This window comes from Psammomys obesus, unplaced genomic scaffold, assembly GCF_907164565.1.
Source record: "Psammomys obesus unplaced genomic scaffold, mPsaObe1.curated_primary_1811, whole genome shotgun sequence".
In the NCBI taxonomy this organism is placed as follows: Eukaryota; Metazoa; Chordata; class Mammalia; order Rodentia; family Muridae; genus Psammomys; species Psammomys obesus.
Genome location: NW_026585690.1, coordinates 4,240,306 through 4,259,294, shown reverse-complemented (window position 1 = coordinate 4,259,294; position 18,989 = coordinate 4,240,306). Strand labels below are relative to the sequence as shown.

Here is an 18,989-nt window from a genome sequence, read left to right as displayed (position 1 = left end):
TCTCAAAGACAGGTTAACAAGGGTTCAAGTTTACTTTTCATGTAGTGCAGCTTCTAAGTGGCGTTGGGTGAGTATCAAAGATTAACAACATGTACTGTCTAGTGCCAAATATTGACCTTATTTATAGATGTTTGTTAACTTTCCTATCATATTCCGTGATATTTCTAAATCACTCTTGTAGACTAATCTTTTGATAAAAGTTCCAGCTCCTTGGTTCACTTGGTGTTTGTTTCTCTTGTAGGTTTTCTTCCAAACCACTCTGACCTCCTTTAACCTGTACTTTGTACCTTTTCCCATAAAGAAGTGTTGTCAACAATGCACTAGAAGTGTCTCAGAATACGACGCCTATCTCATTTCTCTCTGACTTAGCTCTCATCCTAATCCTAAAGCACCGAAGACTAAACTCGATTTTGAGGACCCTCTCATAAGGGTATGGTTGGATAAAATGATTAATAGGACATGGGCTCCCCTTGGAGGTGATGCTTTGCTATTTGTTTCATTTATTTGCTCACTTTCCAAATTTGAGTTTCCTCTCATGCAAAAATCCTTATTTTTTTCCCAAAAGGCTTATGAACGTTTTGGTGAGAACATGTTGCTGCTTCAGTGCAGAGACACAGCCTCTCTTCCGAAGCCATGTAACCTGGTGAGTGTGCCACTAACTTTTCTATTCTCTGCTCTTTCAAACTATAAGCTTCATTAAGTGTGCTTGAGAGGACCAGACCTCAATTAAATATGTAAAATAATGTGGAGGATGTAAAAATTTACGCCACTGTCCTTCAGAGCAGCCAGTAGTCTTATTTTCAAGCAAAAAAGTAATCATTGGCTGTTGTTCAATTATGTTTAGAGATAAAAGGGATATTAAAACATCATCCAACATAATCTGATAGTTTAGCAAAAAATGAAGACACTATATACACACAAAATAAACGGAGATGTCTCCTTTCCTGAGTGTACAAAATCTAGACTCACTGTGACTCCACTAAAAGATAGAATGGGTAAGTGAGTGAGATGGACACCAAACTTCCCAAAAGCCTTGATCCACAATATCATAGACATTTAGAAAGGAGACCCTCTACCCACACTCTCTTTTCACTTCCTTGTGGCTTTCTAACCGACACTGAACATGCTAGCCTCACCAGTTACTTTTCTAAGGAAGAGACAAGATGTACATTTCTGTCTCTCCGTTCTTAATGTTCCCTGACAAGCCCTTGAGCAAGCATGCATCTTAAAGGTCAACTCATAACAGTAATAGATATAGAGGAAAAGAGGGAAAATAACAGTGAAAGTTTAGTTTATTTAATTAGAACATTAGCTAATTTCTATATACTGCAACGTCAAAGATAGTATCTTGAAAACTTTTAAGTCTTGATTTTTGAAGTAGACATTCATTGAAACTGAAGGTATGTAAGATGGATGTGGCTGAGCCTTACTATGTCTTTCTAAACCAACTTGGCTGACAAACACTGAGAATGATAAATACTAAGGCTTTTCAGGTTATAAACTATCTCCCCCCATTCCCACCCACCCCCATCTTTCCTTCTTAATCTGACTTTGGTAAATAATGTCTGCTGCCTAACACAAAATCTCAGTAGAGTTCCTTTCTTTCTGAACTCTGCCTGATGGAAAAGTAAAGAGGCTAACTGTACACTAACTGTAGAGTGCCCAAAGCACATTTATTTTGCTGTCCCAAGATAATATTGTTTTATATTCTAGGTACCAAATATAAAAATGAAGATTCTCCTTGTGTTTCTGGGTTTGCTTGGTAGCTCTGCTGCCATGCCAGTGAGTACTTACTTTTACGATGTCCCTTTCCTTTGTGTCCTGTTGTCGCATGACTCGGGGACAGCTGACAGATTATTTCACCTAAGGCTTTGCATCTCTCCCTCAGTTCCAGATGCCGATGCCCCGAATGCCTGGATTTAGCAGTAAAAGTGAAGAGGTATGTATTATCCTCTATACTGGAGGAGATGTGTACCAGAGTCCTAACAAGGAGGTCATGAAAAAGAAACTATTGGTATTTTTTTAAGAAAATAAAATTTCTTATGAATAGACAAAGGAAGGTAAAGTTGAAAGTCTTGCATTCAAATCAAAGCAAAAATGTTCTTCCCCATGAGCCTACTAATGTGTTTCAGTGACGATTTATGTTATAATTTCATTGTTAGCTTTGGGGCCAGCTTTGTTCACTAGTAAAGAGGCATTTATTTGTAACTGGAGTGTAAGAAAGTGTTTCTCTTTAACATAATTCAATCTAGTTATCATTAGTCAAATTCTGTGTACATTAGAAACAAGAATCTTTGTATATTTGTTTGGGTGTTTTGTTTTGTTTTGTTTTGTTTTGTTTTGTTTTGTTTTGGAGACATGATCTCTCTATTATGTTGCCCTGGCTGTCCTGGAACTCTAGTTTGTTTGTTTGTTTATTTATTTATTTATTTATTTATTTATTTATTTATAAATTACAGTTTATTCACTTTGTATTACAGCTGTAGCCCCCTCCCTCACCCTCTCCCAATCCTACCCTTTTTCCCTCATCTCCTCCCATACCCCTCTCCAAGTCCACTGATAAGAGGATGTCCTCTTCCCCTTCCATCTGAACCTAGCTTATCAGGACTGGCTGCATTGTCTTCCTCTGTGGCCTGGTAAGGCTGCACCCACCTCGGGGGGGGGGGGTGATCAAAGAGACAGTCCCTGTTCCCATTAAAAGGGAACTGACTTGGAGACTGAGCTGCCATGGGCTACATCTGTGCAGGAGTTCTAGGTTATCTCCATGCACAGCCCTTGGTTGGAGTATCAGTCTCAGAAAAGACCCTTGTGCCCAGATTTTTTGGTTCTGTTGCTCTTCTTATGGGACTTCTGTCCCCTCCAAGTCTTTCTATCTCCTCCTTCTTTCATAAGATTCCCTGCACACTGCCCAAAGTTTGGCTATGACTCTCAGCATCTGCTTTGATACCCTGGTGGGTAGAGTCTTTCAGAGATCCTCTGTGGTAGGCTCCTGTCCTGTTCCCTGTTTTCTCCCTCTTCCACTGTCCATTCTGTTTGTCTTTCTGAGTGAGGATTGATCATCTTACCCAGGGTCCTTCTTCTTGCTTAGCTTCTTTGGGTGTACAGGTTTTAGTATATTTATCCTACATTATATGTCTAGTATCAACTTATAAGTGAGAATATACCATGTGTGTCTTTCTGCTTCTGGGATAGCTCACCCAGGATAATCTTTTCTAGTTCCCACCATTTGCCTGCAAATTTCATGATTTCCTTGTTTTTAATTGCTGAGTAGTATTCCATTGTGTAAATATACCAAAATTTTTTTATCCATTCCTCCATTGAGGGACATATGGGTTGTTTCCAGATTCTGGCTATTACAAATAAAGCTACTATGAACATGGTTGAGCAAATGTCCTTGTATACTTGAGCATATTTTGGATATATGCCTAGGAGTGGTATAAGGAGTGGATCTTGAAGAAGCACTATTCCTAATTGTCTGAGAAAGCGCCAGATTGATTTTTAAAGTGGTTGTACAAGTTTACACTCCCATCAGCAATGGAGGAGGGTTCCCCTTTCTCCATATCCTCTCCGGCATGTGTTGTCACTTGAGTTTTTTGTCTTAGCCATTCTAATGGCTATAAGGTGAAATCTCAGGGTTGTTTTGATTTGCTTTCCTTCTTAGTCTGACTTTGGTAATTACTGTCTGCTACTTAACATAAAAATCACAGTAGAATATGCTTATATTCTTGAGCACTGCCTGATTTAAAAAAAAAAAAAAAAGTAAGCAAACTAGTACCTAACTGTGTAGTTAGGAAGACTAAGCTGGTCTTGAATTCACAGATCCACCTGCCTCTGAAAGTGCAGAGAAACAGGTATCATTTTACCATAGAATTATCTTGATCTCAAATCCTGAATTCTAAATAAAAAGAACATTCAAAATAGTCAAAGTAAAATATATTTATTTATTGTTATTCTATATTGATCTTCAAGGTAAATTATATTTACTTTCTGGTATTCTATATTGATTCAATATGAAGTCTGACTTCAAATTCAGAAACTCAGGGGATTGCTCAGTTGGTAAAGAGCTTGTTGTACAAGCATGAAAACTTGTAGTCTGATCCAAAAAAAAAACCAAGTTTGGTGACACTCCCTTACAATTCCAACACTGGGGAGTGCAGGCAGGAGGATTCATGGAGCTCCCTGACCAGCCAGTGAGGAAGGAAGCCCCAAAATCAGGAAGCCACAGATACCAATGAAACTGTCTCAAAACAGAAGGCAGATAGCTCCTACAGAGCAACATCTAAGATGTCGGCTGCCATACGCACACAGACCAATACATATACAAACCTGTGCATAAGGGGCTAGAGAGATAGCTCAGTGCTTAAGAGCACTATGTTCTTCCAGAAAATAGAGATTTGATTCCCCACCCACATAATTGTCTGTGACCCCAGTGGCAGTAAGTCTTATACCCTCTTCTGGTTTCTGTGGATATCAGACACACACTGCAATGTCCAGACACACACGCAGGCAAACACTCACACACATTAATTAAATGTTTACAACTTTTTAAAAACTGTACATATACAAAAAAAATTATGTACTCTAGAATTTAATGAATACAAATTTTAAACTCATATATTAATTGCCAAATTATGACTGTTGTGCTTCCAGACCCTAAGTTCATTTCTTGTGCTTTGTGACTTAGTTGGATTAAAGCTTTTCATTTTATGCCACATTAATAAATTTCTTTCATTTCAGATGATGCGATACAGTCAATTCAACTTCATGAATGCCCCACCTGTAAGTTTTCTTATAACTGCTTCTGAAACTTTCTTATTTATACCTGGAATCTGTGGTATGTTTTTCTTAGCTCACAGCAATGATAATCACCATTCACGTGTCTTTGTTAAAAGATAACCATTACAATAGTTTCAAGAAGAAAAATCATATCACTTGTCCCTACTGACAAACATTCTCCTTATTCATTTCTATTGTTTTTGTTTCTTCTACAAATGAACATCATCTAAATAATTACAAATAATCCTTGTGTCTTAGAAAACTTGGTTCTGACCAAAGTTTATAGCTTTTTCCACAAGAAATAACAAGAGTAGTATAACAAATACTATTTGAGAAATGAATTCTATTTGTGTTATCTTAAACAACACTATCATTATGAATCTTTTTTTCCCGCCGGAGTGAACATGGGTTATTTTTGTGGTTGTATGCTAACTTTTAGAGCAAACTAAACCAGGAACATCAGCTGATCTTCTGACAAAATTGTGTAATAGCCCAAAAGTACATATCACTTTTCACTTTTGTGGCATTATTACAGACTTTATCAATTTTGTCTTAATCCTTTCCATTCAGTAATCACCTCTTAAAGTCTTCAGCTAGAGTCATCATTTTCAATGTTCTCCTTCTAAATTTCTGGTTGGTCCAACTTTACTTGCTGTTTTAATGTTTGTCTATGAGTTGAAATTTTCACCAACACAAAATACTGCATGTGTTTCTGGGTTTTCTTTGTTTGCTGTTTGCTTGGTTTGGGAAGGTCATTTTGGTGTTGGTTGTTTTGTTCTCCTTTCTCTCTACCTGGCCTTATATATAGCAAGTCACATGAGTTTTGAATTTGACATAATTTTCCATAAAATTCTGTACACTTAGAAAAACCTAAGATTCTTAAGCTAGCTGTGGTAGTAAACCCCCCCAGTCTCCACACTCTGGATCTCAGAGGCAGGAAGGTTGCTCTGTGTGTATGTGTGTGTGCACACAGTAAATGTGCATGTGCATGAAGGTCAGAGAAGAACTCAGGGCATCAGTCCTTGCCTTCCACCCTCTTGACACAGTGTCTTTCTTTGTTGCTTGCACTAAACATAGCAGGCAAGTGGGCCCAGAAGCCTCCAGGGATTCTCTTGTCTCCATCTCCCATCTCACCATAGGAGCACTGGGATTATCCATGACGCTACTGTGGCCAACTTTACATGCATGGTCTCCTGTGATCCAAACTTGAGTTCACACATTTGAACGGCAAGCACTTTGCCCACTAAGCCATTCTCCAGTCCGTCAAGTTCTTAAAATTGTTTATTCAAGTTTACCTTTGATTAGCTTAACAGGCTTTCTAGAAAACTGAAGACTCATTCAGTAAGACAAAATATGGTGCAGTTTTCATTAATGATCTTAGAATCCAATTCTACTGGACTTTTAAGCTTCTTTTGAATTTTATTTCATTTGTATTAATTACAGTTTATTCACTTTGTATCCCAGCTGTAACTGCCCATCCCCTCCCAATCCCACCCTCCCTCTTCTTCTCCTATGCCCCTCCCCCTGTCCACTGATAGAGGTCCTCCTCCCCTTCCATCTGATCCTAACTTATCAGGTCTTCCTCTGTGGCCTTTTAAGGCTGCTCCTCCCTCAGGCAGAGATGATCAAAGAGCCAGCCCCTTAGTTCATGTCAGAGACAGTCTCTGTTCCCACTACTAGGGAACCCTCTTGCACACTGAGCTGTCATGGGCTATACATCTGTGCAGGGGTTCTAGGTTATCTCCATGAATGGTCCTTGTTTGGAATATCAGTATCAGAAAAGATCCCTGTGCCCAGATTTTTTGGTTGCGTTGCTCTCCTTGTGGAGCTCCTGTCCCCTCCAAGTGAGGTTTTGGAAGCTTTCATTCAGAAGATGGGAGTTGTCTGGACCCCAGCCCTCAGTCGACGTTACTGCTTCCGCTCCTCTTTCAGATGATGCACATGGGTCCATATGGAAACGGCTTACAGATGCCTCCGCACATGCCTCCGCCCTACCCTCCATACCACATGCCCATGTGGCCACCGCCGGCACCCAATGGATGGCAGCAACCCCCAATGCCCAATTTCCCCAGCAAGACGGATCAAACCCAGGAGACCGCCAAACCCAACCAGACCAATCCACAAGAGCCACAGCCACAAAAGCAGCCTGTAAAGGAACCACCAAATGAAGCAGCCCGGGCCAAAGAGGAAGCTCAGCCACCTCAGGTGAGGCTTGACTAGAAAGCTTCCAGACTGGAGGCATAAACATGCCTTAAAAGAGATTTGAAGGTCCATTTCTTTCCGGCATATGTACTTCCTCCACAATTCAGCACAGGTGTTGTTGTGTAAGGATATGATATTTAATTATGACTTACCGAGCAGGTCAACTCCAACCTTATTTAGTTCAAATGTACACAAATATTGTTGCCTTAAAGATCCTTTTAAGACACAGAAACAAGCTGTGGGTTATGGAATATGCCTATAATTCCAGCAACATAAAGGCTGATGTAGGATCATGAGTATAAGGCCACCATGGCTATGTGGTGAGATACTCTTCAAAAATAAATAAAATGTGATACAGAGTCTCATGACTACCAGAAGAGTCAGGAAAGAAAGGCCAAGTTCTAAGCCCACCTTCATTGGTCACACGATATTGAGAAAGACACTTTACCTTCCAGACTTGTTTCCCCATGAGTGAATTAAAGGCTTTTAAATCATTTCCAGACTTGTGCTTAGATGATATGTAACATTCTTCTGCAACTGCCGCTACTTTCAGTTCTCCCAGATGACTCAAGCACAGTCATAACATACGGCAAGATGAGGCACAAACGGTTTCTCAAGATCTCCTGCTGCATAGAACTTCAGGAATGGTGGCTTTTGGTTCTTTATTATAATACAATTATACATATAGGAAACACAAAAGTGAATGAAAGGGCACTCCTGGATTTGAAACTTGGCTTCAGTCATTCTGCCATTTGGGGCACCTAACTTCTCTAAACCTCAGCTTCTCAAGCAAAATGGAAATAATAATAGGGCATGGTTGTCTGAGGTCTGAAGGACTCTCAGAGAGATTTGATGCAAACAAAAGTATAAGCATTCTCTAGTTGTCAAATACTTATCAATTTCTTTCTTTTCTCATTTTCAATCTCACTGCTAAATAACTCTAACCTGTCTTTCTTTCTAGCCATTCCCACCATTTGGCAATGGGCTTTACCCCTATCCACAACCCCCATGGCCAGATCCACAGGTAAGAATTTCTTATGCTGTAAATTAAAAATAATATTAGCATGTAAGACTAATACAAGTTCATATGCTGACAGTAAAGAGTACAAAACAAAATCAAGTTAGTAATTATTCAGAAAAAATGATTAAAAAACTAAATATATTTTTATTCATACCAGTTGGCAATGTGAACAGAGCCTAGATCACCACTAATAACATGAGTTAACAAATTAATTTTAAGTGGTTGTGCTATAATACCCTCACATAAGATATTAAAATATCTTCAGTGACTATCATAATTTAATATAATAGTGAAGCTGACACAAAACAGAGTTTAAAACTAAGAAGCAAGCTATGATTAGATTATAATCTCTCCATCACATCTTTTTCTAACAGATATGCCATAAGGAATTTTGCAAAATAATACATGCTTTCTCAGCATTCCTAAAGTTTAAAACTAATGACATGAAATGTAATATTTAGCTTATTTGAATTAAGAGAACAGTAAAGTCAGTGGTTCTCAACCTTCCTAATCCTTTAATACACACTTCATGTTGTGGTGACCTCCAACCATAAAATTATTTTCATTGCTATTTCATTTTAGATGGTTCTGAGCCACCATGTGGTTGCTAGGAATTGAACTTGGAACTGTTGGAAGATTGGCCAGTGCTCTTAACCTCCGAGCCACCTTTCCAGCCCTCATTGCTATTTCATAACTGTAATTTTGCTGTTGTTATGAATTATAACATAGATATCTGTGTTTTCCAGTGGTCTTAGGCAACTCCTGTAAAAGGGCCATTCAACCCCCTCCCCAAGGTTGTGGCCCACAGGTTGAGAACCACTGAGTAAAGGCAAGTTGTTGAAAACTTCATGAGTTCATCAAGAAGTACTCAATGACTGTTTGTTTGGCTATGAAAAAGGTTTTTCCTGCTTACGATTCTCTGACCAAGAGGGTCTGAAACAAGAAATTATTTACTCTTTACTTTAGTTTGTTTTTTTATTTTCCTTAAAAGGGTGGCTTTTTCTCTTATTTGGTCACATTAAAGTAAGGAAACATAGGCAGTTCCAGGTAAACGATTTAAAAGCAACATGATTTTCATGTTAAAATGACTACTAATCTCATCTACATTGACCTGAAAAGAAACAAAAACTTCTTTTCAAACCCCTGCTACTTTGTAAACATCCCTGAGCTTTCATTTCTTTAAATTTAATGTACTCTTGTTTTTTAAACTTTTGACATTCCTATGGCTCTGTTGCTTTCCTTGTGGGGCTCCTGTCCCCTCCAGGTCTTTTTGTCTCCCCCTTCTTTCATAAGATTCCCTACACTCTGCTCAAAGTTTGGTTATGAGTCTCAGCATCTGCTTTGATACCCTGCTGGGTAGAGTCTTTCAGGGACCCTCTGTGGTAGGCTCCTGTCCTGTTCCCTGTTTTCTCCTGCTTCCAAGGTCTGCCCCATTTGCCTTTCTGAATGAGGATTGAGCAATTTCCCTAGGGTCCTCCTTCTTGCTTAGCCTCTTTAAGTGTACAGATTTTAGTATGCTTATCCTATATTCTAATATCCACTTTTAAGTGAGTGAGTATATATCATGTGTGTCTCTCTGCTTCTGGGTTAACTCACTCAGGAATAGTGCTACCTCAAGATCCAGCTATCCCACTCTTAGTCATATATCCAAAAGATGCTCAACTATAGAACAAGGACATTTGCTCAACCATGTTCATAGCAGCTTTATTTTTAACAGCCAGAATCTGGAAACAACCCACGTGTCCCTCAACTGAGGAATGGATACAGAAATTGTGGTACATTTACACAATGGAATACTACCCAGCAATTAAAAACAAGGGAATCATGAAATCCATTGCAGGCAAATGGATAGAACTAGAAAAGCTCACCTGCAGTTTCTAAGATTCCTCTTTCCCCCATGCTTGATAGCATTTCTTAGCATTTGTTTGCTGAAATTATAACCATTCTGACTATACTGAGATAGAATTAAATTAATTTTAATCTATAATTCTAATTAATAAATCATAAGTTAGTAAATTATTAATTAATTGATCATAGATTGATTTTAATTTGTAATTAAGAATGTTCAATACTTTTATAAATGTTTATTGGCCATTTGTATTTCTTCCTTCAATAACTGTCTCTCCATTGCTTTAGATCCCTTACTATTTCCTTTAGTGTTCAATTTTTACAGTTCTTTCTACATTCTTAAATATAGCTGGCAATGATTCCTTCCCACTCTGTAGACTGTCTCTGTATCTTTGATGTAAAAAAAACTCTTTAATGCCACGTAATCCTCCCATTTCTTGATTCTTGGGAGTCTTTACTGTGCTCTTGGAGTCTCTGTCAGAAAATTCTTACTAGGCCTTCATCTTGAAGTGTTTTATCTGTGTTTTCCTTTATTAGCTTCCAAATCTAGGTCTTATATTTAACCTTTCAATCCACTTTGAGTTGGTTTTTGTGTAAGATGAGCGATAGATGCACATTTAGTTTAATCCTTCTATAGGTGGATACAGGTTTTCCAGCACCATTTGTTAAAGAGGCTGTCTTTTTTCTAGTGTATTTGTTTGACACCTTTGTGGGAAATTAGGCGTTTTCAGCTCTGTGGGTTTAATTCTGGATTTGATTTTCTATTCCACTAGCCAAAATATCTGTTTTTGTGCAAATGTCATACTCGCTTTGTTACTATAGCTCTGTACTATGCAGAGGAGTATCAGGTATTGTGATATCACCAGAATTTCTCTTTCTGGTTAGAATTCTTCTAGTTATTTGAGTCCTTTGTGCTTTCACATAAATTTAAGAAATTTTTTTCCTATTTTTGTAAAGGAAATAACTGAAATTTTCATGTTGATTGAGTTAAGTATATAGATCACTTTTAGTAATATGATAATTTTTTATAATCTTGAGTTTGATAAATCCATGTACATGGGAAGTCCTTACTTCTTTGGGTGAGCATTCAAGTTTAGTTAGAAAAAACGCAAATGTACACAAAGCATGTTAAATATAGCATCACTGTTTAATCTCGTATTGTTGTGTGTTCTAATATAGTTGAAGCCCACTATCACTTTAATAGAAATATCTCTATCTTTCTCTCTTCCTGCTCTCCTCCCTCTCTCTGCCACCCCAAAGGAAATAGTGCGGTAAGGTGATTGCTAAGGCATACGGGAATTTTTAGTAAGATAACCTAGGATCCTCTTGAGGCCTTATAAAAATAGCACTCACTAATGGATCATAAGCATCAGTAGGTAGGTAGTAAGCCTAATGACTCAGGAGCACAAAGTCCAGAGAACAGACATAACATTACTAAGGAAACGACTACACACACCTCCATTTTTTTTAAATCTTTTATTTTTTTTATTAATTACACTTTATTCATTTTGTATCCCCCCATGAGCCCCTCCCTCCTCCCCTGCCGATCCCACCCTCCCTCCCCTTTCTGCATGCATGCCACTCCCCAAGTCCACTGATAGGGGAGGTCCTCCTCTCCTTCTTTCTGATCTTAGTCTATCAGTTCTCATCAAAAGTGGCTGCATTGTCCTCTACTGTGGCCTGGTAAGGCTGCTCCCCCCTCAGGGGGAAGTGATCAACGAGCAGGCCAATCAGATTATGTCAGAGGCAGTCCCTCTTCCCATTACCATGGAACCCACTTGGACACTGAACTGCCATGGGCTACACCTGTGCAGGGGTTCCAGGTCATCTCCACAAATAGTCCTTGGTTGGAGTATGAGTCTCTGGGAAGTTCCCTGTGTTCAAATTATCTTGTTCTGTTGCTCTGCTTGTGGAGTTCCCGTTCCCTCCAGCTCTTACTATTTATTTCCCACTTCTTACATAAAATTCCATTCACTCTGCCCATCAGTTGGCCATCAGGCTCAGCATCTGCTTTGACAGTCTATACTGCAGAAGCTTTCAGAGGCCCTCTGTGGCAGGTTTCAAGGTTGTTTCCTGTTTTCTTCTGGCTTTCAGAGGCCCTCTGTAGCGGGTTCCGAGGTTGTTTCCTATTTTCGTTTTCTTCTGATGTACATCCTCTTTGCCTTTCAGGATGGGGATTGAACATTTTAGTTAGGGTCCTCTCCTTTGCTTAGTTTGTTTAGATGTACAGCTTTTAGTGGGTTTATTCTACACCTCCATTTTTATGAGCAAACATCATCACAGAAGGTGGTCTCCAGGGCTGAGGAGAGAATTCAGAGGACAAAGTGCTTGCTACACAAGCATAAAGACTTGAGCTCAGATCCCCAGCACCTACCCAGTGCTGAGAAGAGGTGACAGGGGAATCCCAGTGCTCAGCTGCTCTAGCCAACCAGTGAGCGCAGATTCAATGAGAGATCCTATCTCAAAAATGTGAAGGAGGAAAGATGAAGACATCCAACACCAGCCTCTGGCCTCCACACATGTGCACATGCATGCACACACACACACACACACACACACACACACACACGTTCCCATGAGCGCATGCGCAGACACACATGCCCACACACCCATATGCACATATCTAACCGGGTCTAGTTGTGCACATCTGAAATCCCAGCACTCAGAATGCTGAGGCAGGAAGATTGCCATGAACTCAAGGCCAGGCCATATACATAATGACACTGATACAAAGCAAAACCTTGTCTTAAAAAAAAAAAAATGAATGAAAAGAATGGAAAGCGATTTCTTCCTATGTTAATTGTGCGTTTCATCTTTCAGAGGGGACCACCACCAGCATTTGGACGTCCAAAGTTCAGCAATGAAGAAGGAGTAAGTAGGAGTCACTCTCTCACCCTATCACTCTATCACCACACATAGGGTTTACAGTCTATCAGCTGCTATCATTTAACCCAATGTCTCAGAACTTAAATTTCTTTAACTCAAATTCCTAAGAATTTTTCAAGTGAAATAAAATCAAGCCAGTAATCTAAGTAAGTTTGCTACATTGTTTGGCATGGAAGAGCATGCCTATAGTCTCAGCACAATGCACAGATGCATGGCCTTGTGTCTAAACATAGCACCATTTGAACAGGGTATAATTTTTCTCTACATGTATTGAAAAATTGCTCACATATTTGCTGTGAAAACTATTAGGCTCTTTACAAAGTTAATAGTGAACTCTAGACAGTAAAAACACAGAGAAATAAATTAAAGTCCTCTTAGAATATTCCCTTCACAGGAAATCTAAATATTCCATTGCACAAATACTGAGAAAAAAATTAGTTTTTCCTCTTGGATTACAGGATATACTGGACCAAACCCAAGTCTTATAATTATCATATCATTTTTACTATACTCCAGGAAAGTAATCAAATATACTCAACCAATTCTTAGTATAGCAACAAGACTGTGTCACTGAATAAACTATTCTAGTGGTTGTGAATCCACTCCTGGACTTTGCTTACTCTTTAGCCCTAAATATGTGATATGCACTCAGTGAAAGCAGAAATCAATACCTTTGCCAGAGAAAAAAGGAACAAGATGTTATTAAAGTAATGATAGTAAAAATTATTATTTCAGTGATATCGTAGGGAGCTTAAAAATATCACTATAAAATACCCAAATAAGAGTGATTCAGATCATTGTAAACAACCTCACCTAGAAACTAGAACTTCATAAACAACATTAGCAAATAACAGAATGATCCAGGCTAACTAGGCATTAAATCTGTAGCCTCTTGGGGATACTGTTCAATTCCCTGTGTGAATTGAAGCATTTTTCTCACCTGCCTATTTCATCATCTCTATCCCCAAATGAGAATAAAACTATTTCCCCCTCTATTTTATTTGTTTTTCAAAGAAAAACTAAGGCTGGGGATATAGCTCACTGGTAGAAGACTTAACAATTAAGTAATTGAAAATTAATAAGCATTTCTTACTGTTGTAGAAAACTTGAATATCAAAAACAATATTTTTACTCAAAAATTTCACACGGGGGAATCAAAAATAAGCAGCTAAAATTTGCTGCAATGATGATCACAGCAGACTGGTACGGACACCAGGAGACCCAGCACTGCTAAGGGAAGTCAGGGCGCAGCCGTGAGGCTCAAGCTGGGTCTTGAAGAATAAGCCATTTGTATTGGGAGGGGTGAGTGTGAAGGCAGAAAGTCATTAGATAGGAAGGAAGCCACGTGCAAAGACGCAGACATAACAGCAGATGTCCTTTGTAAACACAGCAAGTTTAAGGAAAAGGAAAACATATTAAATGTCAAGGCCATGGCTCAGATGATTGTAAAAATTTTAACATTTTAATTAAAAGATATAGCATTTATTGGAAACAAAGTTTCAGATATGAAGATATATAGTATATACATTCTCATTTGACTTTCCTGACAAATTGTGCAGACTATTCTATTACTATTATTATTATCTCCATATGACGAGTGAACAAAATGAACTTCGTCAATAGTCGGAGCACTGAAAGTGGTAGAAAGGAACTGCCCGCCACAGCAGTCTGGCATCAAGACATGCTGCTTTCTATGTGTTGATAAAGAACTTAGAGTTTATCCTCTAAGGTAAAGGCAACTTTAAGCACACATAAAGAGGGAAACCTTGTAATTCTCAGAAATATATCCCTAGTTTCCATTACTCCTTTTGCAAAAAAACAAAAGAAAATCGGGGTGGGAGGAATAAGATTACAGCATACAGTAGTCAGCGAGGAAGCAACTGCAATGGCTTGGGGGTAGTAGACATAAAAGACAGGAGAGGGATGAGAAGTTTAGATGCAATGATTGTTGCTGGTAATTAGTCATCTGGGGAAATGAGAAAGAAAGCAGAAGCTGGAGGAACTGAGTTTGAAGGTAGTAACTGTTCCTTAGATACTCAATACTGGAGAATGACGTTTATGAGATGAACCCAGTTATGGGTGCCTTCCGTTGGAAGAGTCTACAGCCTACTGACTGGACCTTGGGAGAGAACTGTGGGACAGGCTTTTGCCTTTGTGAGGTAAAAGCATGTATCCATATCCAAAGTTCTTGCATGCAACTGATTCCTCAACAACAGGTGTGTAAAATGAGAGCACAGAAGTGAGGATGAAAAACCACGAAATCAAAAAGCAAAAACTGCAAATCCAGATGCTGTCCTCCCGGTAATCGCAGCACTCTGAAGGCAAAGGCGAGGGGATCACTGCAAGTTTAGAGCTAGACGGATCTGCGCAGCATAAGGGCCAGCCAGGGTTACATGCCAAAACGCTGTCTCAAAGAGTAACTAGACCATTTTAATAACTATAAACGTCAACCTGGATAGGTGGCTCACATGTGTAACCTCAGTGTTCAGGAGGCTAAAGCATGGGAGTTTCACGAGTTCAAAGCCTAAGCGACAGAGTAAGACTGTGAGATCCTAGATCAAAAAAGTGTTTTAAGCCTGAGGTTCAGGATTTGGGCCTAAAGGCTAGAGAGCACACTCAGCACGCAGACAGGGAAAAGTGTAGGCTGCAGGGGCATGAGAAGCCCGTGCGCGAGCTGTGCCTGTTACATTCAGCAACTCCAAGCAACAGAGTAATTCTCCATTTCTGACTTATTTCTTACAGAACCCTTACTATGCATATTTTGGATATCATGGTTTTGGGGGTCGTCCTTATTATTCAGAAGAGATGTTTGAAGATTATGAAAAGCCCAAAGAAAAAGATCCTCCTAAACCAGAGGACCCACCCCCAGACGACCCACCCCCTGAGGCCTCCACTAACTCAACTTTGGTTGAGGCTAACGCCACTCAATCAGTTCCCGGAGGGAGTCAAGGCGGAAATGACACTAGCCCAGTAGGAAACAGGGGCCCTGGGCCGAATGCTGGAAACAGCCCTACAGTTCAAAATGGTGTCTTCCCTCTTCCTAAAGTTAATGTTTCGGGACAGGGAGTAACGAGAAACCAAATTCCATGGAGACCAAGTCAGCCAAATATTTATGAGAATTATCCTTATCCGAATACACGAAATTATCCTGCAGGACGACAATGGCAAACCACTGGTACCCAGGGGCCCAGACAGAATAAACCTACTCACAGAAATCCACAAGTCCAAAGGGGTCCCCAGTGGAATTCCTTTGCTTGGGAAGGCAAAGAAGCTACTCATCCAGGAAATCCAACTTATCGCAAACCTTCCCCTCCTACTTCAAGAGTTAACTATCCCAACTATGCAAGAAATCCAGTAAATTTTGGAAGAAAATTACCGGAGCCAAAAAATCCCTTTGTAGGAACCAATCCAGCTTCAAATAATCCTTTTGTGGGAACCAATCCAGCCTCAAATAAACCCTTTGTGGGAACCAATCCAGCCTCAAATAAACCCTTTGTGGGAACCAATCCAGCAGCAAATAAACCCTTTGTGGGAACCAATCCAGCAGCAAATAAACCCTTTGTGGGAACCAATCCGGCCTCAAATAAACCCTTTGTGGGAACCAATCCAGCAGCAAACAAACCCTTTGTGGGAACCAATCCGGCCTCAAATAAACCCTTTATAGGAACCAATCCAGCAGCAAATAAACCCTTTGTGGGAACCAATCCGGCCTCAAATAAACCATCTATAGGAACCAATCCCGCAGCAAATAAGCCATTTGTGAGACACAACGCAGCCTCAAATAAACCATTTGTGGGGGCCAATGCAGCCTCAAATAAGCCATTTGTGAGAAACAACGCAGCCTCAAATAAACCATTTGTGGGACCCAATGTGGCCTCAGTGGGTCTTAAACAGGTTACTGTTAGCCACAATGTGAAAACCCAAAACCCAAAGGAAAAGTCACTAGGTCAGAAAGAAAGAACAGTCAATCCTACAAAAGATACAGCCAGCCACTGGAGAGGCTCTCAACAATATGGAATTAACAAGCCAAATTATAATTTGCCTCACCCTGAGGGTAGCATGGTAGGCCCAAATTTTAATTTGTTTGATCAGCAAGAAAACTCCTACTTTCCAAAAGGAGATTCCAGAAGAACACCAAGTCCCAATATAAAAACCCAAAGCCAGAATTTGCCCAAAGGAATTGCTTTGGAGCCAAAAAGAACCCCATTTGAATCAGAAACTAAGAAGCCTGAATTAAAGCATAGCACACATCAGCCTGCATACCCGAAGAAAATCCCAACTCCTGCAAGAAAACATTTTCCTGCTGAAAGAAATACCTGGAATCGCCAAGTAATCCCTCCACCATTAAAGAAAAATCATAGGAGGCAACAAAAAAATTTACCTCATCCTTCCTATGGCTCCAGAGGAAACATTTTTTACCATGAATATAACAATCCTTATCCTAATGAAAACTCACCATACATTAGACGAAATGCATGGGATAAGAGGGTTGGCTCTCCCCATACTGTGGGGCAACCAGAACATCCACAGTACCCCATGAACTCTCTAGACCAGAAGGAGACAGAGCAGTACAATGAAGAGGACCCAATTGATCCAAATGAAGATGAATCTTTTCCAGGACAAAGTAGATGGGGTGATGATGAGCTGAACTTCAAAGGAAATCCAACAGTTCGGCAGTATGAAGGTGAGCAATACACCTCAACCCTGCCAAAGGAGTATCTTCCCTATTCCTTGAGTAATCCACCAAAACCCAGGGAAGATTTTCCTTACAGTGAATTCTATCCCTGGAACACACATGAAACTTTTCCAATATATAATCCAGGTCCTACTATAGCCCCGCCTGTGGATCCCGGGAGTTTTTATGTTAATAATGCCATAGGACAAGAAGAAAGCACTCTCTTTCCTTCCTGGAACTCCTGGGACCACAAGAATCAAGCACAGAGGCAGAAGGAAAGTGAACCATATCTCAACAGAAATGTCTGGGATCAGTCAATAAATTTACACAACTCTAATATACCAAATCATCCTTATTCCACTAATTCCCCTGCCGGATTTCCAAAAGACCCAACATGGCTTGAAGGTGAGAATTTGTACTATGATTTGCAAACTACTGGCTTAAGTCCACCAGAGAGAGAACAGTTGGCTTTCCCAGACCTCATTCCTCAAAGTTACCCATCAGGCCAAAACGATGCACACTTATTTCACCAAAATCAGAGAGGTTCCTGCTGTATTGGTGGCTCCACGGGACATAAAGACAATGTGCTGGCCCTACAAGACTACGTGTCGTCCTATGGTCTTACACCAAGGGAGAACCAGGAAACCAGCCCTGTGTATACAGAAAACAGCTATACCAAGTATGCAAGACCTAACATCTCCCCAACAAGCATCCTACCGAGTCAAAGAAACATCTCAGAGAACAAACTAACTGCGGAAAGCCCAGACCCAAGTCCTTTTGGAGATGGTTTGCCTAGTCTGAAGGAAAACACACCACATTCTGGAAAGAACCAACCGGAGACAGGACTTGTGGCCTTTCCTGAAGCCAGCTCTTCTCAGCCAAAAAATGTACCCTGCCTTAAAAGTGACCTTGGAGGAGATCGGAGGGATATTCTGAAACAATTTTTTGAAGGCAGCCAGCTCAGTGAAAGAACTGCTGACCTTACTCCTGAACAGCTCGTTATTGGGATCCCTGATAAAGGCTCTGGCCCAGGCAGCACAAAAAGTGAAGTCCAAGGAAATGAGGGTGAGAGGCAGCAGCAAAGACCACCTACCATCCTGAAAGTACCATGCTTTAACTCCAAATTAGCAAAATTTCACTCTTCTAGCACTGGACCGCCAACTAACACTGGAAGACAAAGCCTACTTAATGGTGCTCTCCCTATACCTACTGAAAATCCGAACAAATTGGTTGGGTTAGCTACTAGGGAACAAATTAAAAGTATAAATGTTGACCAACTTAATGCAGATGAACACATTACCTTTGAATCTTTTCAAGAAACCAGTCCACAGGACCAAATACAAGGCTGCTTACTGCTTCAGGCTTAGGGATCACTTCAACCGAGCATTCTTGGGGGACAAAAAGACTAGCAATCCTATGTCAATGGTTCTGTAACTTTGTTCCGCGAGACTCGATTATCTGACCTTCTTAATGATCCCTACATCTTTTACCCTCCCGAAAGTAGAAATAGCGGCCCAGGTAGAGTTCATGAGATTGGGCCTCCAGGGCTGGCTGGATCCAGCACTGTAACAAATTACTGCA

General features: G+C 40.1%; 1 protein-coding gene across 1 annotated transcript; it reads left to right on the top strand.

Moving 5' to 3' along the window:
- Positions 1–589: 589 nt before the first annotated feature.
- Positions 590–18,775, top strand: Enam (enamelin). Its single transcript, XM_055596554.1, has 9 exons — positions 590–643; positions 1,714–1,782; positions 1,895–1,939; positions 4,738–4,779; positions 6,709–6,981; positions 7,940–8,002; positions 12,668–12,718; positions 15,476–16,124; positions 16,578–18,775. The coding sequence occupies exons 1-9, from the start codon at positions 590–592 to the stop codon at positions 18,773–18,775; spliced, it is 3,444 nt and encodes a 1,147-aa protein (XP_055452529.1).
- Positions 18,776–18,989: the final 214 nt, after the last annotated feature.

Bases quoted from the DNA above. Each gene is read 5' to 3' on its own strand.
- Enam (XM_055596554.1), top strand. From the start codon at position 590: ATGTTGCTGCTTCAGTGCAGAGACACAGCCTCTCTTCCGAAGCCATGT. The intron at 644-1,713 runs GTGAGTGTGCCA...TTTATATTCTAG, and splicing joins TTCCGAAGCCATGTAACCTG to GTACCAAATATAAAAATGAA. The intron at 8,003-12,667 runs GTAAGAATTTCT...TTCATCTTTCAG, and splicing joins CCCCATGGCCAGATCCACAG to AGGGGACCACCACCAGCATT.